The following is a 24917-nucleotide window of genomic DNA, read 5'->3' as shown; positions in this document are numbered from 1 at the left end:
GAAGAATCTTTCATAACAATACTTGTTTATGTATTTTCTATGGCTTCTTTCATGCTAAGACAGAGTTGAGTATATATTACTGAGATGAGACAACCCTGAAAGCCTAAAATATTTAGTCTCTGGCCTTTTACAGAACAAGTTTGCCAATTTCTACTCTAAAATCTCTATTCTTAAACCTTAGGCTATACTTTTTCCACTAGATCATGTTAGGCTCATGTTGAGTACTGTTAGAATTTCTAGGTAATTTCGCCTCGTGAGAGTTTTAAAATGAAAATAATAATCATCTGGGACCCTTTGAACAAGAGTAGCACAGATGTGAAATTTTAGGAGCAGCTCAATGAAAACATAAAATAGATTCTAGATTGTATGATGGGAAAATATGATAAATGTTCTACTCACACCATTGCTAGCTCTATGACTCATTAGAAAAAATGCATCCCCACTGACAAGTAAAATGGAGGTTTATTCATGTGCCACATCCCCTATATATTTAGCTAATTTGTATTGATTAGGTTATTTTCCAAAATAGATAAAAAGCAGAACATTAGCTGGAAAGTTATGAATAAAACCACATACTTACTGGTTTAGCTATTAAGGCCTATGAAATAACCTAAAGGAATAGCTTAGCTATGAAAAAGATTGATATTCAAGACACCTACTGCAGGCCATACACTTTAATAGGTGGTACCTGATTTTACTTCTACAATGTCATTTGGTGGATAAGGGCATCGAGGCTGACATGTAAAGTCATTGTTGCCAGTCATGTAGCTCACAAGCGACAAAGAAACCAGATCTTTCAATTCCAGATTTAGTATCTTTTTATAAAACAAGTTCCAAGACATTTATCATTTCAGTCTGTAAATTAGTCTGGAATTACTCAGCCAGTGGGACAATTGATTCTAAATGTTGCCCATTATTCGACTCTGTTACTTCTGTCTGTTGCTGATTAGTTGTTCAAAGGTAGGAAAATAGCTGAGAAAGTAAATAATATTGTCATAAATTTATATCTCACACACACACAAAATAGTTGAAGATGTTGACCCAAAAGAATGTATTTTAATAATTAGAGAGTTTCGATGAATTTTATCCCCAGCTTTTATAGAGGTTGGAGAGAGAACTTTCTTGATTTCCATGTATGTGACTAATTTTTATTTATGATTGGTGGTTCTATCAACTTTATAGTTGCAAAGGGTGAACATGTAAGTTGAATAAAGACTGAATAAGTAGTCAGCCATTTCATGTTGCTTGGACCCAGATAGAACAGATACCAGAGTTGCTGATGAGAGAAGACAGAGGTTAGCTACCATGCCATCTGAAACATGGTTATAGATGCTTGTGATAAAAGGTTTCAGCAAAACAGCAGATGTCATTAGTTACATGATACAAAAATTGTGCCTTCTTTTGCTTTAAAGAAAATTTTAATTTTGAAATAGGTATCTCTTACAATCAGACAAAACCAATGATCATTTCTGAATCTTTGTGTAATGTAAACGTGTCACCTGTTTGTCCCAAAACAAAAAGATTATTTGCACTTAGAAACATTCAAACTTTGAACAAGTCAAGGACAGTGCGCGTATTTATTAGTGTGTACTTCTGTATGTATCTTTTAAAGGCTCAAATCCCGGTGGGCACATAATTTGGTGCAATGCTTTTGTTCTTTGGGAAGCAAGTCTGTCATGTGTGTCAGGAGTTTGACAAGTTGTTCTCACCCTTTGAACCCAAACTTTTAATTTCTAGGAATTGGCCTTAGGACAAGTGTGAAAGATGTCGTTCACTATGTTAACTAAAGAGTGAAAAATTTTAAATAATCTGAACATACAAGCATAAGAAAATGGTTAACAAACTGTAGTACATCCAAAGCATGAACTTTGTAATCAGTAACTTGATGTTAAAAATATCTACTGTCACGGGGAAAACTTACGTTAACTGAAAATGAGGGATCCAAATTTTTAAAAATTTGATCATATCATGATATAAAATATGCATATGTACCTCTATGATAACACTGATCAAAATGCATTGCATTTTCCTTTTTATTTATACATGTTCCCCATTAGGTGACGCATAATTTGAGGGCAGGGATTGTGTTTAACTCGGTGTATTCTTATTATGTATAATGCTTGGTATGTTGTACATAATCATAACTTCCTCTGAATGACTAAGAGAAGTGAAAGAATATGATCTGGTTGTCTTTAAACAACAGAATTATGATTTTTTTCTTTATATTTTACATTTTATTTCTTGTATGATCAAAACAGACAATTTTTAAAGTAATAGTAAATTTATATATCAAAAAAGAGAAATAGCTTCTTTTCTCCAAAACTGCTGGTAGCTTAGGTATCTGTTGTTGAGATGCTTCTTTGTAATTTGGCTCTAGTTTAAATAACCCTCCTAAGGGGCAGCCTACAGGAGCAGATCTGTTGCTTGGCTTCCTTTCCACCCCAAGGTATTCTTTTCCAGAATGAAAGTACCCAATAATGCCATGCTGAATCATTATTAGCTCTAATTTGCGGGATGGAGCCTTTAGGTAAAGAGTGTTTGGGGTCTGATTCTGTGAACACTACTCATGCTCAGCTTTTGTTTCCTCAAAGGATTTTATCTTCATTCGTAAACATTCTTTTTCTCCTGGAAACGTCTTCCACAGTGCCCTTGCCAGATAAATACATCTCTGCTTGAGATATTAAATCAATACATCAAATTAATTGCGATGAGCTGAGACCTGACACTAGAAGAGAATACATGACATCTAGCTCAGGTCAGAGGTCACTCTGCTGAATTGCTTTTAAAATCTTTAATTATGCATTTGAGATGTTTGCTGCTGCATCTCAGTTGGAATTTATTTTTAGCAAGAGAATAGCTGAGGGGAATTAGTTCTACAGAGTCTTTTTTTTGTTTTTTTAAAAAAACAATATGTGGTCAAACAGAAGTCTCCTGCATGATAGACAAACAAGATACACCTTACAGGTTTATTAACTTCGATCAATAGGTTGCAAGCATCCTAATGTAACTGGAATACGTCATTTCTGTTTGGTTGCCAGGAAGATAATCTGACTTCTGGTTTTATTTCCCCAAACATATCCTTCCCTCAGAATCTGGAACTGAAAATCTCTCAACGGTTTCAGCGGAAGGATGTTCGATGTAGAAAGATTTGAGCTACGAGAAGACCAGGGGTCCCATCTAACAGAAGAGAGTTGCTATTTGCATGTGTCATGAGGACCTCCCTCACCATGCCCCTCCTAGATCATCTTACACTTCAATTCTCCAGGCTCTCATAGAATTTAGAAATGATCTACAGTAGCCCATGGGATGCTTTTGTGAAAATTAGAAAAAGTCACAACTGTCGGGCAGATCATTTAGAACAGGAGACCTCCTCGGGTGGACTAAGTAGCATTCTGGGGTGCAAGGTTGGTCACCAGCCCCCCATCGCCCCTTTGGCTGGGATCCTTTGCGGAATGCACTAATGCACAGCTCTGCATGGCTGCCCTGGGTAAAGAGTGAGTCTCCACCGGTTAGTGTGAGAATCCTATGAAGCATTCGAGAGGTATGGTATGAAAGGAGCACACCCAACTCTCAATTGGCGTGGGTCCCACATGTTTCAGTACCTACAAATCTCTTAAAAATAGTTCTTGACTAATGCAGAGACTACCAATCCTGCTGATGCCAAATCCAGAAAGTATGAGTAACATCCTTTTTTATCTGTTTCCAAAATTTGATCTACAAAATGCCAATTTTTTATGGTTCAACCGAAATAGCTCCCTCTATCAGTAGTGCCTGGCCATTTTTTGATGATCGGATTACAAATGTTACTTGCCTCTTAGCCTTACACCTCACGCCTTGATATTCTTTCCCCGAATGTAAACCAAGGTGGTGTCTTAAATGAGTGCCATCTCTGCCCAACCCTGTTAACTCTTGATGCTGTTGAAAACAGCTTTGATTTCGTATTGTGCTTATTGTCAGCACACTGAGTGGGGGCCAATTTTAGGATACCATAGTAAGTGAAGGACTTTTTATAAGTGGAGAGTTTGTAGCAGGAGTCATCAGCATCATTTTAAAAATAAACCTAGATAAATGAAAATGACTGGATTAATTCCTGGGTAAATATTTTGCAAAACACATATAGTGGTTTTATAGGTTATAATGCTCAGATGTGGTTTAGGTGTTTGTACGGGATAAATGAGTTCTTGCTTGTCAATAAAAAAGTTTATTCAATTTCCTCTTAAAAATATAAGATAATGAACTTCAAGAAACTCTGGCACTCATGCTCATGTGCTTCGCTGCTTTGTTTATTATAGGAAAAGAGAGGAAAGGAGGAAATTAGTTAAATATCCATCCGCAGAGGAATGGATGCATAGACTGTGATATATGCCTACAGTACAGTAGTTAAAATGCAACAATTAAATGTATAGTTATCAGTGTGGATAGATCTCAAAAACAAAATTTACTAAGAGGTGGGGGAACAGATTTCAGAATGATCCATAGAGAATGACACAATTTTTGTAAATTTTACAAACACATAAAACATTTCTATATGCTGTTTAGATAGACAAAAAATATGATGAACATGTAAAAACAAAGGTGAGTTGGGTACATGCCCACTCCAGGATTGCGTGTACTTCTGGGGAAGTATGAGCATGACTAGCATTGAGGAAGCATGTCCCCTGCATCTGTGATATTATAAAATTAGACATTAATATGGAAACGTTAATATTTGTTAATTCTGGACGATAGGTACCTAAGTGTTCGTCACATTACTGTCTTTAATTTTTATGTTTCAATATTTAATAATAAATATTATTTAACAAAGATCATCTGTGTAAGTTTGTTACAACTGGAAAAGATAAATATTATCAAATAAGTGGATTTTTCTTAAAAGTGCAGATGCTGTTAATCTTTTTGTTTTTATTGTTGAGGAAGATTCACCCTGAGCTAACATCTGTTGCCAATCTTCTTCTTTTTGCTTGAGGAAGATTCGCCCTGAGCTGACATCTGTGCCAATCTTCCTCCACTTTATATATGGGTCACTGCCACAGCATGGCTGACAAGTGGTGTAGGTCCACGTCTGGGAACCGAACCTGGGCCACTGAAGCGGAGTGCACTGAACTTAACCACCAGCCCATGGGGCTGGCCCCAATGTTAATCTTTTTAATGCCCTGGGATTGTCTCAGGTACAGAATCACAGTAATCTAAGGTGCTGAGTTAAAGCTATGCTAGTTGGAGCGATCTAAGTTTTTTCAATGATTATTTTAGGGAAAATGGCCAAAATTAAAACCAAGAAAACTGACTTCTGGCACAGATTTGATTGTACTCACTTGGGAAATAGACATTGCACATTTGTTGGATAAAGTAGTTAGATTCCAACATAGGATCTTGTAGTTAGAGATAATTAAAAGAAAGTAGGTCATTGAATAAATGACATTTTTCTGTACCCAGTTGAGGAACTGTGGGGGGGGAAGGCCGGGAAAAGCTTGGTGCACAGTCTCAGACTTCCTAGTGTAACTAACATGAGGACCTCATAATGGTATATAAACGGCTCCACGGATTCCTGAGGGACTTTCACTGCCATAGCTCGGCAGGACCAATAACTCATGTGGAACCCTGGGGCCGTAGGGCTTCATAGAGGTTGTTGGTCCCTCTTTGAATCATTCACAAAGTCTTCCTTCGTGTGGGGTTGGGTCTGTGCAACTTTTTGGTTAGCAACAACAACAATAACAATAAAGGTGTGGATAAAGATATCTTGATAAATCTCATACTCTCTGCTCTTCACTCACGCTGTGTTCAATCCCCTCTCCAACCTGTTAATATATTTCAGATGAATTACCCTAGGGTCTTTCACTGGGGAGGAAAGTGAAGGGGAAAATACTGCTATGTGCAGTGTGTGTTTGTGTGTGTTGAAGGTGGGGTAAGAGGGCTCTGGTTAAAGAGAAACAGGAAAATGAAGACTGGGGAAAACTGTAGAATTTGTGATTCTTACTTCTCTACTCTCACACTACACTTCACTTCACCTTGACGCCAGATGTGTGGGCTTTTCCACACGTCAAGCATTTATGCGACACCAGCTGAGTGTCCTACAATTTAACATCAGATCCCACAGGTTAAGGTCTCAGTCCACAAGACTGCGCCCTCCCCACTTCAGACACCAGTCAGAAGTCTGGGTTGTCGTCTGTTCTTCTGACTAACTGGCTATAAATCGGAGGTTACTTTGACCCCTTCCTTAGGTTTAATTAATTTGCTAGAGCAGCTCACAGAACTCAGGAAAACATTTTAGTTGCTAGATTTCCAGTTTATTCAAAAGAATATAACTCAGGAACAGCCAGATGGAAGAGACAAAGCAAAGACCAAATATATATTTCTTATTATAAATTGCAACATCACATATAAAATTAGGTAAAACTATTGCATTCTAACCTTTTGACGACTAAGACTAAATATATATTTCTTATTATAAATCGCAATATCACATATAGAATTAGGTAAAACTATTACACTCTAATTATTTTATATACCCATTCCTCAGAATCTAGCAAAGGAAGATATGGCATAAGTTTTAGAGGAATACATAAAATTAGAATACATAGAGGAATACATAAAAATTATTTAGAGCAATACATAAAATTATTCACCCGTAAAAATAATTAAACAAGGAGACCGTTATGCTAAGTGGTTCTACTACCTTAGCAGCCTATGTAGGCAAACCAAAACCTAAGCCTGTGAATGCCTCAAGGTTCAGAAATTGAAAACTAAGGATAACCAATCACAATCAGCTAGCGAGGCTTTAAGCTATAGCCAATCAAATAATTTCCTTTCTTTGCTTCCACACCTTCTCTATCGAAGTCTTTCTCTTAGCTCCTGTTGGCTGAGCCCTCCTAACCACTTCCAGTTTCCCATTGCCCTATTGGAATTGACTTTGCTCAAATAAACTCTTAAAAATTTTAACATGCTGCAGTTTATCTTTTAACACACTCACATTGCAGCCTTAGAATGGCCTAGTCTCCATTAATAGGTGTTCATATAGAACATGAATAAATGAAGATACCTGAGACAAAAAAGAAAACAAAAGATAAAGGAGTATTTTAAGTATGAAAATTATTCGCATCTTTCTATAATACAATACATCTCAATATCCTATGAGCCACACATACGTTATGCTAAAAGTATTTTAATATAATTGTTTTAAAAAATCGATTTTAAAACCCAGTTGAACTTGACTTATTATTCTGCTTTGATTAATTGTAATTCCTTTGGAAGTGACTTTATTTATATTTCAATATTTTTATCTGTACTATAGAATGGTATGAGACTATAGGCTGTACATGTTTCTTTCATGGTCAAGTTAAACAATACATGTTAATGTAGCAAAGAAAAGTATAGGATTTTCTCATTCCCTTTGTTTCTAAAATTATTTTTTATAAATTGCCTGGGAATAGCCATTTGATTGGAGATCACAGGAAGCATGTGTAGATGTTTTTATTGTTGTTGTCGAATGATAGAAGATTCTTCAGATATTACTCAGTCAGGCCGTTGTTCTCAGAGCTGCCCATTGCCTTTGTGGGAATTAGACAGGCCCCATCCTCCAGTGGACGTGGTCCAATATCAGGGCTCATGGTTTGGTGAGCTGAGCGCAGGCTGGATTTCTGTCCCCACACAGCAGTCAGCTGGGCACATTTTTTAGGACATGACCTGCTCAATAGTACATGACAACCTGGTTATTCTTCTCTGCAAAAGCCATGATGGGTTATAAAACCCTGCTCTTGACATTAGCACAAGGACCACACACTTGAGTATTAGAGGGCAACAACAGTGGGCATGTGCATTGGAGAGCAGTGCATTCCTTGAGTTCAGTGATTTATGTGGGTCTGCACAGAAGAAAATACCAGTAAATAATAAGGGTCCTGTAAATGCAGGTGATGAAGATCCTGTACTTTACAGACTGAGCTTGGAGCAAATGCAAACAGCCAGACTGAGAAATTTGTGCAATTAGTATATCAGCACTGATAGATCAAAGTGCATGGACCACTGTGGGACTCAGAACAGGAATAATGTAGATCCAGAGCTTGTGTGTGTGTGTTTGTATGTGTGTATTTGTATATCTTTTTGTTTCAAAACAATTTAAATCCAACTCATATCTTTATTGTGTAGGAAGAATGTGATTAAAGGATCCATTTTGAGCCTATTGGCTAAGGGGTAAATACAAATATTTATAATAATTTATAATTTATATATGTCCTATAAATTTTATGATGAAAAATTTAGCAGTTGGGTTTGGAATGCTTTATTTCTGTATGTAGATATAAAAACATCCAGTCTTCAGGGCTTGGTTGGAAGAAATGCTTCAACAAAGTATTGCCAAGTTATTACTTAGATTTTTTACCAATGGCCTTGGAAGTCATCTAGACGAAGTTGCTGCTGCTCATTGTAGCCCCCTTTCCATTGCATCTTTGTCAGTCATCCATCTCAATATGAGTACTCTTGCTAACAGGATGCTCACCAGATTTGAGGTGGCTTGGGACCTTTTGGGCAGCCTTAGCTATTAGATACATTGATATGCCTGCTGAGATGAAATCTTTTTCCTTGTGATGTTCATGAGTGAGCCTTGATTTTGTTTCCTAGACAAATCCAGAACATGACCACTCTCTCTTCTATGTGGTAATGCTGAAAATATATGAAATGGTATAATTTTCCTGTCTCTAGACTGAGAAAATAGTAGACTAGACAATCATAAAACAACTGAAAAAGGAAAAAAAAAAACAGGAGGTAGAGATTATTCCAAGTCTTTGTTTTTGCAGACACTAGCACCCCTTTCTGAAAATTTCTTATTTGTATAGAATAATAACTTTCTTTTTGTGATTTAATAACCACATGCTGAGCAAATACATCTTACTTTCTAACTGTGGATGAATAATAATGCCAAAAGAGCCTTTACAAGGGCAAAAGAACCAATTACCCAACATCCGTGTCTCTAAGATTGTCTAACATAAAACAGCCAAAACCCCAAAATCGCATTTAGGATGATGCGACTTCATAGCATACGTTTATATCTTGAGATTACACATCTTAGATTTTTCCCTTGATGGACTTTTGTTGTAAATTATAGAATTTCATACAAGTCTTCAAGGTCATTTGGTATCAATAACTGTCTAGCAGTAGATGGAAGGATGAAATCTTACACTTTTTTTTATTCTGAAAGATGTATCCAAAATACTAACTTTATTTTTTGCTAACAGCAAAATCTTTTAAGAAAAAGACCCAACAAGTTCTCAGAAAATATATATCATCCCAGAATAGAGGATTAGCTAAGTAACTGTTGGTATATTGATTATTATGTCACTACTCAAATTATGGTTATAAAAACAGGAATAAATGTGGAAATATTCATGATATTGTATGTTTTGGTTAGGAATGCTTTCAGCTTCGAATACCGGAAAACCAACTATCAGTGGGTTAAGAAAATAGAACTTTATTTTTCTCACCTAATAAAAAGTCTGGATGTAAGCTCTTGCTGGCATTGACTCTGCTATTTCAAGATATTGTAAAGGATCCAGACTTTTTCTCATCTTTTAGTTCTACCATATCCAGGCATGTTCCCTCAAGGTCACAGGCCATGGTCAGGACATTTGAGTTTCATTCCGATTGCAACGGAAAGCTTTTAAACAATTAAAAACAGGAGAGTGATAGACGTGATTTTCTTTACGAAGATTATTCTAGGTAAAAAGACCAAGAGCAGGTATTAAACCCGTATGTGGGTTAGGTTAGCATCCTTCAGAGTCACAGCGTTGACATCACTGATTCATGAGTGAGGGCCCCATCACTGGGGTGCTGACACTGGGCAACCACAAGATAGAATATCCTAGAGGGTGATTAAAGATTACAGATTGGGTATGAGCTTGTATATTGACCTTCATATTCCTCCCTAAGTTTTGAGCTTCTACAGTTCTGTGAACTGAGCTAATTATTGAAAGTCTTTTTTGGAATTACGGAAAACCATAAAATCAAAGGAGTTATGTTTCAGAACTGAGTCCTCCCAAACCTTAGAAATTGAGTATATACTCATTTACGAGGAGGATATCCCCTTTTCAGGTTGGCGTTGGGGTATATAATCTGAACCTCCTTCCATGAGTGCAGAAGGTCTCAATTTTGAGTGATTTGTGTCACCTAGTGATTTTGGTTAAAATGGAGATCTTAAGCTCCCATATTTGGAGATTCTAATTTAATAGATCTGAGGTGATGCTTGAGAAACTGCAGCTTTAAAAAGCAACCGAGGAGAGTCCAATGCACCAGGAGTACAAAGGCTGTAGGCTTGGTGAGGAGGAACCCCTGCCTAGATCCTGGCTCTACTTCACCTCTGGCCGCCATCCACAGAGATCAGGAATATTGTAGCTCTAAGGATATTTTAACTTGCCCTGTGGCTTTGTTAGTTTATTCAACCTTTCTGAGCCAAAGTCCCTTCATCTATAACAACACTTACAAGAAGAGGCTGTTGTGAGGGCCAGAAATTCAAAATGCAAAATGCTGGCCTGAGCACTGGCTTATCACAGCTGCTTACCAAACAGCAGCTATTACCTGCTTCATTTCTGCCCGGCTAATTTATTCGGCTGCCACCTTATTCATCTTGGTTTCGTAATGCAGTCAGCATTCACCCGGTTGGTTTGTTTCTCAATTTTTGTCGTCTTCCTCTTGCCTCCACCTCCCCCACAAATTCCCAGAGACCTGCCTTTAGCAGGTATCACTTTAATTAAAGTTTTGCACTCTCTCTGCATTATTTTAAAGGCACTAGAATAAAAACACTAATATTACAGCCATGGAATATCTGTAACTATCAAATTAGGTTACTCTTGTGTTTCCTGCTGCTTAATGTACAATTATAGCTTGTAAAATCACTCGTCTTTCCTATTTAATCTAACATGAGTCCTGTGAAGCAGAGAAGACTACACAGTGGTCAGATGATGTTCTGGAAAATGCTACCAAATTATGAAAAACATTTGAATTGCATTAGCTTCCACAGAATATAAACAAAACTTGAACGGAGAGGAAAAGGTCAGTCCACTCTGGGACACCAGGGACACTAATTTGTATACATTGTCTTCAAAAATTCAAATTTAAAAAGCTTTTAAGTATTAACAAATAATAATAAAATGAGTCATTTTTCCCCCCAAATCTTCATGTATGTTTGGAGTAGAGATCCTGGTTCAATCTGTTTGAAATTAAAAGGAAATATTCTTTGAATTAAACCTAATTGTAAGCAAACTCTAGCTTGTGCTGGAGGAGAATCAGGGGAAAAGTCAAATTAAATATTTTGGGAATCTACATAGTCATAGGCTATGGCTGGTTTCATTTGCTAGGTTCCCTTTATTCTGCCTTTCAATGGGCCAAGTAAGATACGAAAACATAATTCTGTTTTTCAGAACAAAAATATTGTCATGTTTTCTCGCTTTGTCTTTAAATAAACTCCTAGGAAAGGTTTTGCAAAAGTATAAAATTGAAACCACAATTAGCCATATATTTGGTAATTTAAGTTTGTTTAGGAGAATAAAATTACACTAAAGGAGAACTGTGCCAGAAAATCCAGGCTCCACAATTGCCAAGGCACTAAACGTCTCCTGTCGCTTTCCGCCTCACTCTCTGGGCCTTACCTTCCTCTGGGTTAGCCGGCTTGGGGTTTTTATATTATCCAGTGGTGTATCCTGAAAAGCGGGAAAGTATAGCCGACACTGAGTTTCCTCCTCCCCTACTTTCTGCAAAAGCAGGAAAAATGCTTGCCCTTTCAGGGAAGCTTACCTATGGTTCATATTTGATTTGCGGGTGGAGGGATAGGGAGGGACAGGAATTATAAATATGAAAATACAGGAATAATAATAAATACGCAAATGCAGGGGCATTTACATCACATCTAGTTCTTTTCTCTAGGCAGTGTTTGGAACAGGTTTGCCTACCCTCACTCAAGTAGTGGCTGAAATGCAGCGTCCTGGATTAGAAAATTACAAAGTAGCCCTCAATCACCCCAAAGAGCCCCTGACTATTCCAAGTTGCTTAATTCATATGCACACAGTTGTGTTCTTTGCTGAGCAGAAGTGCCTTATAATTTCTTCATTTTACAATTTGGACAAAGGGTTTTGTTTAGCCTTATTCAGCTTTCTGTTCTTGCTTAATTGGTTTTCTAATAGAAACAATTTTCTATTTCTGCTTACTGAAACTTTACCAGAAGTAGCATGTCAGGATGAAAACTCCAGGCATGAGCTAGGTGTTTAGGGTGATTCTGATTGTATTTTTAATGCAAAGGTGCTAGTTATAAATGATTCCTGATAAACAATAAGGCAATTGATTCAGCTAAAAACACATAGTCTTCATTTGATGTACTTTAATAAAAACTAATAAGTTACAAGTTTATTTCACTCGTTTACTTAATGAATATTTCTTGGGCACTTCCTAAGTGCCAGACACTGTTCTAGAAGTTGTGACCCCATTAATGAGCCAAACAAACCAAACCCCCGTCCCTTGGCATCCCAAGGGTAGAGTATAGATAATACTATTAAGTTTTTAAAAAGTAAACAGATGATGTGAAAGATTGTTTTGTCTAAAAGATTAATTCTGTAAGACAAGAACTAGAGAAAAATGGGCACATTAGTGTTTCAAATGTGTTTGTACTGAATGAATTGTGGATAAAATGGCAAACAAATTTGATTATTCCCTTTGAGGTTTTCTGCAGTTTTTCCCTCATTCATTTTGTTTTTGATGAGTGCTGTCACTCTGTCATAATTAAAAATTATTCTTTTTCAAAATTAAACTCATTTACTGAACTCTAAGAGACAATACACCTGAAGTTAGGACAACGCAGCATCGGAGCTCGCAGAGCTGAAAAAGTGGAATTTGCAAAAGTTGCTGATTTTGCTAAGACTGAATTATGGTAAAGAATGTGCTGAATTTGCTTAAAATTTATTTGTCTTAATGAGCTTTTATCTTTTCCTATTAGAAGTTTTAAAATTTGTTTATTTAGTTTTTCTTTTGCTTCCTCAAGATTACTATTTGTTTTTAATCATTATTTTTATTTAGCCATTCAAATGAACAGTTAAATAAACTTTAAGAAGATATTTTTGAACAGCTGTTACATGCATATGGTACAAAATTCAAAACTGAAAAGGGGCAAATTCAAAATGGTTCCTTTCCTTTTTTCATCCTCAGCTACCCAGATACTCTCCCTTGGTCATTTTCTGTCACCAGGTTCTTATAGATCTTTCTAGTGGTGTTCTAAATGACCTTCTCAAACTTTAATATAGGTATGAGTCTTGTTAGAATGTAGATTCTGATTCAGAGGGTCTGGGTTGAAGCTTGTCATTCTCCATTTGTACCAAGTTCCCAGGGAGGATGGTGTTGCCAGCCTGGGACTATGCTCCCTGTGGCAGGGTGTTTAGGCACATTTGTTTATACTTGTCTCTGTGTTTATTTGTTGATGGACTAAAGAGAGCAAGCTACTCTCATACACAGATACAACTTACCACTTTTTAGTACAACTTCAGCACTAGAATGGCATTGAGCTTTGCCTTGTTACAAAGTTTTCTTCTAATCTTTGTCTGTCTGAAGTTATAGTTTACATAGTATTTTTAAAATCAAACCATAAATGAATGATGAAAGCTAGCAACATGGCCATTTGTAGCATGCCACTAGGTAACGTGTAAATCGCAAGGACTATGAGAATACCTCTTTGCAAATTTTTCATCTGCCTTTTTTTTTATAAGGTTAGAAAAGGCCTCAAATCCAAGCACACTCCTAAATTTTGGCAGGGAGCACACTGAGACTTCAGCTTGCAGCCAGTACCATTAATCTAATAAAGATGCCATCATACTTGGAAATGGTACAATTAAGCTCCCTAAAATCAATATAAAGTGCAAAGATCGTTTAAATATTTTAAAGTCGTAGACATGCATATTCTATCTGCCTGAATAAAGTGGTCTTGAGAGATGATTGTGATCAATATCATGAGGGGGACAAACGTTGTCTTTGTTTGGACCTGTATGTAAATGTAATTTAGAAAGCATGCGATGGATAACTCATATTGCCCATCTACTTTGTCTGCAGCATATGTTCATGAGTACTTGCTAACACAACACAAGCTTTGGTTTTCTTAGAGAACCAACATCAGAGGCGCTTTTCGGAAATAAAGATTTGGACCATCAAAGTCTCAATTTCTGTGTTATTGGCAGAAAGAGCTAAGGGAGTACAGGTTTCCCTTTTGATGCCGAGTGAGTATCTATTAATGATGCCTTTGGCTTGAATGGCTCCCGGGTCTGCCACGTGGAGAGCTCTTAGACTGGGTTCTGAGACGGTTGTTTTGAAGTATTTGAGACTGCAGAGAGAGAGTGCTTTGGATCTGCCTAAACCTCTTGAGCATGTGGTATTCTATGTCCAGTCATGATTCTCAAACCTAGGTTATGTAGAAGTGTGTTAAATGGTATGCACAGAGTCATAGAAAACAAATGCCGTACCTTCCTGAAGTTTCAATTGAGTTAAAAATTTGTCAGTCTCATATTAAAACAAAGTCAGAAACCAACAGGAATATACAACACAGTATAATGCAAAATCCTGATGGATTTTTTTTTCCTGAGGAAGATTGCCCTGAACTAACATCTGTTGCCAATCCTCCTCAATTTTTGCTTGAGGAAGATTAGCCCTCAGCTAACATCTATCCCAGTCTTCCTCTACTTTTTTGTATGTGGGACACCTCCACAGTGTGGCTGGTGAGCAGAGTAGGTCTGCATCTGCGATCCAAACCCATGAACCCGGGCCACCAAAATGGAGTGTGCAGCACTTTAACCACTGGGCCACCAGGCCAGGCCCAACTGATGGATTTTTAAAACTGGAGATTTCAAAACGATATCGGACTTAGTTCTGTGCCTGCAGGCCCCTTGGAGGACGCATTTATTGGCTTCGGCTGGTAGGAGGATCTTTCAATGGGAGAATTTTAGGAATACTGTGATGTACATTAAAAGGGCGTGAGGAGCTCAGAAAGTAGATCATTTGAATAGCAGTTACATTTCTTTGCCCCCTGCAGGCCTCTGGAACGGGCCTATGCAAAATATTTTGGAACCAAGAAAGTTGCTGTCATAGTTTTGAAATATTGACTTTCTGGAGGAAATGAGGAAGTGCATAAAGTTTGCTGAGAGACCCAGGTGAGTTAGGAGGTGTCTTCAATGAACGTTCAATAAATAATCTCTACAGAGAAAAATCTGTGGTTTTTGCTCTTCGTAGAATGGAAGAGGTAAAAATCTTTTTCTAGAATTAGCCCTTTTCTGCTGGAAGTAGAGAACAAGTCACTTCTTTCAGAAAGAATGCATGATATAGTAAACACAGTCTGTCACACAGACCTGGTTTTAATCCCTAGCTTCAGACCTTGGACAGGAAAGTAAAGTTCTCCAGGTCTTAGTGTTCTCATCTGAAAAACGGGGCAAGTACAAGATGAAAAGGAATTAGTGGTGGATCCACATTTGTCCTCTCCTCTTTTTTGTTTCTTCTATACCTTTCCATGCCTGCCCCCATACCCTTCGTGCCTGGGAAGTCACAATGAATAGTACATCTCAGTTTAAATGGGAAAGTGGTGTTCTATGTTAGGAAGTCAGACCAAGTGACCCAGGTCTCCACCCACACTGAGATTCCCTCTGATGATCCAGGAAAGCTTTTTGCTAAGGAAGCATTTAGAGAAATAATCAACTGCCTAAAATGTAAACACGTTTAGATCCTACTGTCTACTGGCACTTCAAAATTGAATTTACACAAGAGGATGACCTAGAAACAAGCTGGGAAAAGCTGTGTGGCATTTAGATGCGTATCACATATGCATAATTGATTCCTTAAAAGGTTAAATACCCTTAGCATATGTATGGATAGTGGTATACCCGTGATGGGTTCATAATCATTATGGCAATGGCTTTGTTTTACATAATTCTAAAGTAAATGTCACGTTTCTTCTTTGGAGATTCCAGGACTGGCATTCAGAAAAGCATATGTTTCCAAGTAGATAGCTGGGTGAGAGGAGCCACTCTTTTCCTGAACAGAAGGACTATTCATGTAGCTAGTACACTAAGCTTTATGAGGCAGCCAACTGCCACTAAATTCTCTTTGGAATTGAAATGCAATTACATATCGAGGACAAGTGCTAAATATAAACAGAAAAGGCCAAATACATGACTTTTTTTTTTTTCCGCTTTGTTTTTGCAATATATTTGCAGGAAGAATTAACCACCCCAAATACACTATAATCCTTAATTGAAACACACAGATCAGGCAATTTGGTGAATCCTTTAGCAGCTTTTTTCAGAAGCTTATTGTAGCTCCAAAGGACTGGTCTTTTCTTATGTTCCTAAACAATTATAAAGATGCTAAGAAAACTAATAAAAGAAGCAAGTCACTGAGAAATATACAGAATGAAACACCATACTATATGCCACAAAAATCAGGGAAAAAATAGGCAATATGTTTCATGAAGATACGTGTGTAGCAGTAAAAACTATATAAATGGGAATTATTATTATAAAAATACAAGTTATGGGTGTCTTCTTTGGGGAAGGAGGGAAATACAATCTGTGTGTTACACACTGGGATTTTCACTCGATGAATGATCCATGGGTGTTTATTGTTGTTTTTAAATATTGTTATAAAATCTAGATGTGGTATTTTTTCTAATTTTTAAAATTGCAAAATAACAAAGTAGTGAAGAGAGGATACAAGTTAAGTCGGTAAAAAACCAGTGTAATATAATAATATTAATAAAGTAAATATGTTGATCTCAGGTTGATGGATGTATCTTCATATTGTTCTTTTAAAAAATTTAAATACATGCAAGACAACTATAAAACATAAGTCCCTAGAAGGGTTGAAGTAGAAAGATGAGAAAAGGTATACCAGATAAATACTAACAAAAGAAAACTACTGTAGCCTTTTAAATAATGGGAAAACGGGTCTTTAGGACAAAATGTAATGTTGTTTATTCTCTGTCTCCAATTCCTGTTTCTACCTTCATCCTCTGAGCCTCCTCCATCCAGGCATCTGCTCTAACCTTCCAGGACCTTTGATAAATCATCTCCGCCTATTTTTGTCTTATTTCTAATTAACCATTTTCAGAGCCTAGGATCTTTAATTTCTCAGCTCTGGTAGTACTTATTATCTGTGTACCACTGATTTTGGTGCTTATTATATGCTGTGTTTTTGAGTTATTGATATTCATGCATTTCTTTAATTAAATTGTAATATGCTAGAGCTAGAGACTATACCTTATTCATCTTTTAACACCCTTTCACCTCATCCTAGGACCTGCCATATGGTAGAACCATGTTACCTGGCCTACAGGAGAAAGTCAGTAAACATGTCAGCAGCCGACTGAAAAATGGCTTCTGAAAGCACGTTAAAAGCTCTTTCGGGATGTTTGAGTACTTTGCCAATGCTATGCATTTACATTTTCTAAGCAGTCTCTCTCCGTGGAACTTTCAGAATGGAGGGAGGAAGAGACACTACGGTTGGAGAGTGACCTAAAGCTGTGTGGAGTTGGTGAAGCTAAGACCATAGCCTAGATGGGAGGGTATCGCTTTCTGGACCTAGCTGGGAACTGTCACAGGTTCATGACTGATCTTTAAGGGCAGGACTGTATCTAATAAGCTTTTTTGCCTCTGCACCTGGAACAAAGTCCAACATATAGTATACACAGTCCATAAATGCTTCTGCAAAGGGGGAGAGAATTAAATATTAGTCTGGAATAATTTAATTCATTCCTATGGCTTCAAGACAACATACCATTGAAGGCTTCCCAGTGTGGGCCTTTAGCTCTGACTTTTCTCCACAGGAAGAAGTTGACTGGGAGGGTGGAGGAGCCAGACTGGCCCGGGCAGGATGCAGATGTTAGCACTAGAATTGGTACTCTAGGCTTAGGGGCTGTTTGGAGCAAAGCTGAGTAGAGTGGATTTGCTTCTGCCAGCTGATGGTGGGCTATGGAAACATGCAACAGATGTTGAAAAGGAGATGGGGAAGCCCACGGACTAGATCTTGTGCTTGTCCTGCTGGCCACCTGGAAGTAGCTAGAATTCCTCCTTTCTCATGACATACAAGATAGGCTGTCTGCTGCAAAGCTCTTTTAAACATACTGTTTTTTTGAATAGGCACTACATAAAGCAAATGGTATAAAATTCAAAGGTTACAGTAGGTAGATATAAAAGTAAGTGTTCCTACCACCTTTGCCCAAAGTTGCTCTCTCTAAAGACATCTACAGCTATTCCATGTATTTTTAGATATACATAAATATTTCTTATTGGGGTATATATGTGCATGTTTATATGTGTTTATATATTTTCATGCAAATAGTTCATGTAATAACATACTACATTGAATCTTTGTTTTTTCATTTAACAACTTCTGTTGTAGTTCTTTCCATTTTAATTTTTATTATCTTTAAAATTCTAGCCTCTAATATTGCCTGGTATACTGACAGTGTTCTACATTTGTTTGATGAGTGAATGAATGGATAATTTAATAATGGTCTCTAACTCATTCTGAACCTAGGAGTCACCCCCCAACAGGTTTCATAAATGCCTTATCTTACACCCCATCGCCAACATGCATCTTTTTACCTATAAACATCATATCCCTCCCTCAAAGTTAATCTCACAAAATTTGTCATGCGGGAATCTTCCCTGAATATTTCCTCTCAGGCTTGCCTCCAGGGGTTATCCCTAAGCACTTAACAAGTCTACTGTTTTTGATTGCCTTCTGCTTCTTATTTATTCATATAATAACCTTAAAGATACGAATAATACTCAATGATAATTTTTTGTTGAGTACTTATTTGTGCCAGGCACTGTACTAAGCTCATTGTAAACATTATCTCGTAACCCCTACAACACGCCTATAATGTAGGTAACACTATCATCCTTGTAGCATACCTGTCACTGTCCTTCCAATATCACCTTGACTCACCCTTGAGATCATGAACAGACAGTTTCCTTATGTACCAATGGTTTCCAGCATCTCACTGCCCAGGTGACCTCTGGACAGTGTGCTTAGCCCAAGTGGGTAGGCCAGAAATGCCAACATATTGACACCCCAGAAGTGACCCTAATCAATAATTTGGTGGATAAATGCCCCAGCTTTCTCTCCCCTCAATGGGAAACTCTGAGCTGTGTTCTACCCAGTCACTTCTAGGGTCCCTGTGTGATTGAGCCTCGGCTGACCGTAGCTGTAAACCCCTTGTTATCTCACTCCTTATTACCTTCCCTTCCTTCTCTTTCTCAAATCCCCACTTGCCAACTTCCTGGAGTCACCCCCAAATAAACTACTTACACTCAAATCCTTGTCTTAGCATCTGCTTTTAGGGAAATCAACCCTAAGGAAACTGAGGTTTAGACTTTGAGTAACATGTGTAAGTTCAGCTGTACATCAAGTGCAGATTCACAAGATGAACCAGAAGCCACGCTCAAAAGCACCGCACCTTAACGGCCAACCAGATGCTAGGTGCCTCAAAGCAGACCAGTGAATACTGTGCTCCCTCCATGGTGTGTTTCAAAATGCGAGCCGAAGTCAGAACTTAACATGTGCTTCTTTGGGTCAAGGCCGTTTTATGCTTTGGAGTGTCTCTTTTCCGCCTCGGCACATCAGGACATGCATTTTAGGCACTGGTAGCTTAACACATGTGCTCAGAATTTGTTATTAAAATTGTGATTTAAAAAGAGTTTCTCATGCTTGTTTAGTCGCTGAGTGTCTTCTTCTTGTTCTACAGATAGCAACTTCATCCTTGCAAACGCCCAGGTGGCTAAGGGTTTCCCCATAGTCTACTGTTCTGATGGCTTCTGCGAGCTTGCTGGATTTGCCCGAACTGAAGTCATGCAGAAGAGTTGCAGCTGCAAATTCTTATTTGGGGTTGAAACCAATGAGCAACTGATACTTCAAATAGAAAAGTCACTGGAGGAAAAAACAGAATTCAAAGGAGAAATTATGTTCTACAAGAAGAACGGTGAGTTGGCTGCCTTTGATTGGTGCTCATTGGGCAGTTGTGAAAGGTCACCTTCTTTCAACTCAGTAATTGCTCTATAACTCCCATTAAGCTTTAATGATGTTTCACATAAATACAGTCTGTTACAGAAGTTCCACAGATGCCTTGGATGATGGCCTTGTTTTAGCCATTAGCAGCATACACTGCATGAAAATGTAGCATTAGAATTATAACTCTCTAATGTCAGTATATTAACTGAGCTAATATATGTTAAAATAAAGTGTATTACTATTCTATTATGGTCATTCTTAAAATATGTATTAGATATGATCATTATTAATATATTAACAGATGATCTTTTATCCAGAGATATTTTTCCAAATTTTATACCTTTAAGAACCACATCTCAACCTCAGTCATTAAGGAGAGAGATCGAGTGTTTGCTGGAAAAAAAGGCCATTAATTTAAAGGAGATCAGCATAGTCATTTTCTCTTCTGGTTCGCTGGCCACAGTCTTTCTCACTACTCTTTTAAAGTCTGAAGACAAAAAGTCTAAAGGGAGTAAATTTGCTGGGCTCAAAACTGCCCCTGGGGAAATACTAGGTATTTTCTTGTGGTCGCAGTTTTGTGACTCTCCTCTAAAGGAAAGAGGATCTAGTCTTCTACAGATGGGTACGGTACCTACAGTGCTTGGGTCCTATGTGGGAATAGATATCATTATTCCATCGACCCTGGTAGATGGGGTGAATCCAAGAGGCATTAAATTGGGGAAATGAAAATCAAAAATGAGAACCAACATTTTCCATTTTCTAAAGTTCTATCTCTTCCTTGAATAGTTTTCTTTCTTCCTTTTAGTAACATAACCCCCTGAGTTTTAGCTGGGCACGTGGTGGTTGCCAAGATAGGGAACATATTTCCTGGCCTTCTTTGCAGTTAGATTGTGCATGTGACTGAGTTTTGGGCCAGTGCTTTGAAAGAGGGATTGATTTATGCAACTTCTAGATAACATTTCTAAAAAATGAAATTGTTTGCTCTTTAATTTCTCTTCTTCTCCTTTCCCATGGTGTTATGGTCTGAGTTGTGTCCCTTCAAATTCGTATATTGAAGCCTTAACTTCCAATGTGACTGTATTTGGAGACGGGGCCTTTAAAAGAAGTAATTAAGGTTAAATGAGGTCATAAGGGTGAGACCTTAATCCAATATACTAGTATCCTTTAAGAAGAGGAAGAGACACCAAGGATACACACACACAGGTCATATGGAGACACAAGGAGAAGACAGCTAACTACTATCCAAGAGAGGCCCCTTAGGAGAAACCAATCCTGCTGGCACCTTCATCTCAGACTTTCATCCTCCAGAACTGTGAGAAAATAAATTTCTGTTTTTAAGCCACCCAGTCTGTGGTATTTTGTCATGGCAGCCCTAGCAAACTAATGAGTATGGGTCAGAATGTTAAGGTAAGGTTGGAAAGCCAGCGTCAACCATTTGACAAGGACAACATCCTAGAGGAATGCAGAGCAACAATATGGAAGGAACCCACCCCAGACAAACACAAATACATTTCTATTTTGTTTGAATCACTATATTTTGGGGTCTTTTTGTTACAGCATTTAAATCATACTTTAACAATCTTGCACTATTGACATTTTGGGCTGGTAATTCTTTGTTGTGGGAGGCTGTCCTGTGCTTTGTAAATGATTGGCAGCATCCCTGGCCTCTATATGTTGCTCTCAATACTTAATATTGAGGTCATTGTCAGGAAGAGAAATAGGAGCCTGAGCATGGGAACTTCATCCCCTCTTATAAATTATTTGTCATTGGAGGCCAGTCCTTGATTATGTGAATTTTGGAAACACAGTAGTCATGAAATACTGGAGAATACCACTCTGGGAGGGACAGGATATCCAATCCTTTGGCACTAGGAACACAGTTCAGACCATTGTGTCCTTCCCAGTGTCAATAGATAAGGCCTACATAGCAAATATGATAAAAGAAAAGGATTCTAGCTCTATCTAATTATACCACAATCATTGAAAAGAGGGCTTGAGATAAAAGAAAATGGAGGATGTTACTGAGAATGCAGACTGGTAGGGAATGATAAAGCTGCCATCTGGTGAAACAAAGGGAAAAGGAATATCCTTTGTCTGAAATATCTGCTGACTGCAGACTTGTCCTTCTTAAGATAGGTTCCTTGTATAGGTCACTGCAAATCCGTTTGAGTGTCTTCCCTTTTAAGCCTCCTCAAAATATCCAAATGAGGCAGCACTGAGAAAGGTTCAGGGGGAGAGGGAGAATCTAGGTGAGAGGCCCAAAGGTTGGAGCCTTGGAGTCCAGATAGGTAAAACATATCGAGCACAGGGTGGGAGTCATCACAAAGAAGAATTTCCTGAGCCCTGTTTTTTGCAAGATGCTTGCAGCCTTGGACCCCTTTGGGTGGAAGTCATTAAAGGTATCAGTCCCCTCTAAGCCAAGCACTATGGGAAATTGTCTGGCATCGTGAGTAAACTAATTGATCCAGATATAAGTGATTAAAAATTGCAGCTTCCTCTGTACTGATCATGCTGTGGTATTGCTATCTTTATAAATATTTCTCTCTACAGACAACTGTCCCCCTTGAGGGCACAATCTACACGTTAGTTATTTCCACAACCCAGTGCATAGAGTTTGAGTCTAGAGCAGTGTCATCAAATGTTAGTTTCTCAGAAAATGCTTGCTGAATGGAATTGAAATTGAGTATTAAAGGGACCTATGGACACTTTACAGGACGTCTGGATTTCTGACTTTTGAACATGTGCTTACGACCTTAACGGTCCTCCTTCTCTCCTTCAAAGCTCATTTTCTTTTAATATACTTTAGAAAGTGGATGCTCATCTCTCATCCTCTCCAAATACGTTTCAACAATTTGTGATGGAGCTGCTTTGCTTCCTGGCTCCTCAGTGTTGTGCTTGTTCTCTTGACCTCATGGGAAAAGTGATGGGGAAAAGGCTGAACTTTCTCTTCCTACCCAGGCCTGTAATTCCAGTAACCTGGTCCAAGACTGGTGATGTGCAGCAGAGCGTTCTAAAGGTTTGGGACATCCAGTGGGACTTATCATAAAGGAAGACACGCTCTGATCAGGATGGCAAGTATGCCCGTTGACTGAGTCCAAAGAAAATATAAATAGGAAATCCTTCACTGGCATTGCCTATTTGGCAGAACCCAGTTCCTAATCATGCTTTAAGTCTTGAAGACTGCCCTCCTTCCTTCTCTACTCCACCTAAAGGCAGCCCCTTCTTTCGTAATTCATAGGGTGAATGTCCCCGACTTCTTTCAGAAAGTCTTAACCTGTTTAAGAAAATCTTCTCTACCCACCAGTTACTCTCCCTCAGGGCTCTCTCCTCCTCTCCTGACCAGGAAAAAAGGTGGGATACAGTATTCTCCAGAAGAATCCCTCCAAAAATGTAGAGTAATTCAGCCCAAATAAAAGTAAAATAAAACCATAAAAGAACTGGAAGAACAGTCCATGTCTGGTCTTTTGTTATCTCTGCTCCAACACGCTGTGAAGTCATGCTGCCTTCTCTCTGTGGTATTGTGGTTTCCTTGAGGCAGCTGATAGAAAACAGACACACAGAAACGTGTACGCACACACACACCCCTCCTAAAATAAAGAATACTTATCAAAGAGAGTATAATCTTTTAAAAGGTCAATAATAATGACTAGAAAAATAATAATATCTAACACTTATATATGTGTTCACTTATAGCACTTACGATGTGCTGAGAACTTTCCCACACGTTTAACTTTTACTTATGTTAGCCTATTTAATCTCAGAACAATTTTAAGAAAGAGATATTCTTATTATTGTCATATTACAGATGAGGAAACCAATATAGAGAAAGAATAAGGTGTTTCACAATTAAGTTTAATAGTTAGGAAGAGAAATAGTTTCACAGATAAGTGTAATTTACAAACTTTTCTTTGTCTAAAATGGAGATAGGAATATTTTACATTTTTTTGTTCAGTAGCTAATTTTCTCATTTCTTGTCCTCCCTCTCGATAGTCCAGGGTAAACATATATATCAGAAATGAGTACCATTAGGATGCCTTTTTAAGAAGCAGTCCCCTCCACTTCTGTTGATATACAAGAGGTATTAACCAGGGCTGCTGTGGACAAACAAATGTATGGCTACCCTAACTCAGGGTAATCATTTTATTAACTTTTTGTTTATCTTCTCATTTAAAAAAATATATAAGCAATACATATATCTTTGGGGTTCCCTCCTTTTCTTACAGTAGCATACTTTGCACACTGTCCTGTACCTTGCAGAACAACATGCATCCTGTACAGCTGCGTATACCTTCCAGAACAGTACATGCTGGAGATTGCTCCTTCTTTACAGCTGCATAGTATTACGTCACAGATCTATCAAAGTCCATTCAACCAACTTCCTATTGATAGACTGTATTCCCTTTAAAATGCGGTGTGTTTTCTTTGCTTTCTGTCTCTCTCTCTCTTTTAAGTACTCCTTTTGTTATTTAGAAAGTTTTCTGTGTTTTTCTAAGAGTTATCTTTTATGTGAGATGTTTATATGATACAGTCCCACTTTGTAAAGATTTTTATCTTCATTTCCTACTATACGCAATGTTGTAATTAGCCAGGAGCCACTTCTCCCTCCTTTTTCTCTCCCGCAACTCCTTTAGAGGAATGTTCTTTTAGTACCAGTTACTACCAATAAGACAGTTAGCGTGCGTGGTCTGCCTTCCTTATAGCCTTGCCTTGTTCCTCTTTCGCCTCTTTCATAGGTATTGTTAGCACAAATAGCAATTACATTTTGTCACTCTTATCTTCCATCATTTAATCTTATTGCTACAGTTAAATATGCTTAGTGATCACCATGTATTCTTATCCTAAAACTCCTCCACTCATTGCTTGCTTGTCTGAAGCTCATTCTGTGAGCCATCTCAGGAAGAGCTCAG

The 24917-nt window shown here is 37.9% G+C and overlaps 1 protein-coding gene across 1 annotated transcript in view; it reads left to right on the top strand.

Moving 5' to 3' along the window:
• Positions 1 to 24917, top strand: part of KCNH8 (potassium voltage-gated channel subfamily H member 8) — a 337488-nt gene that overhangs the window by 87369 nt on the left and 225202 nt on the right. The window contains exon 2 of the mRNA XM_046641053.1: positions 19748 to 19981. Within this exon, the coding sequence (XP_046497009.1) occupies positions 19748 to 19981 (234 nt within the window). The remainder of the gene's footprint in view (positions 1 to 19747; positions 19982 to 24917) is intronic.

This window comes from Equus quagga, chromosome 1 (assembly GCF_021613505.1).
Source record: "Equus quagga isolate Etosha38 chromosome 1, UCLA_HA_Equagga_1.0, whole genome shotgun sequence".
Classification (NCBI taxonomy): domain Eukaryota; kingdom Metazoa; phylum Chordata; class Mammalia; order Perissodactyla; family Equidae; genus Equus; species Equus quagga.
The sequence above is the reverse complement of the archived record's forward strand: the minus strand, read 5'-3'. Positions and strand labels throughout refer to the sequence as shown.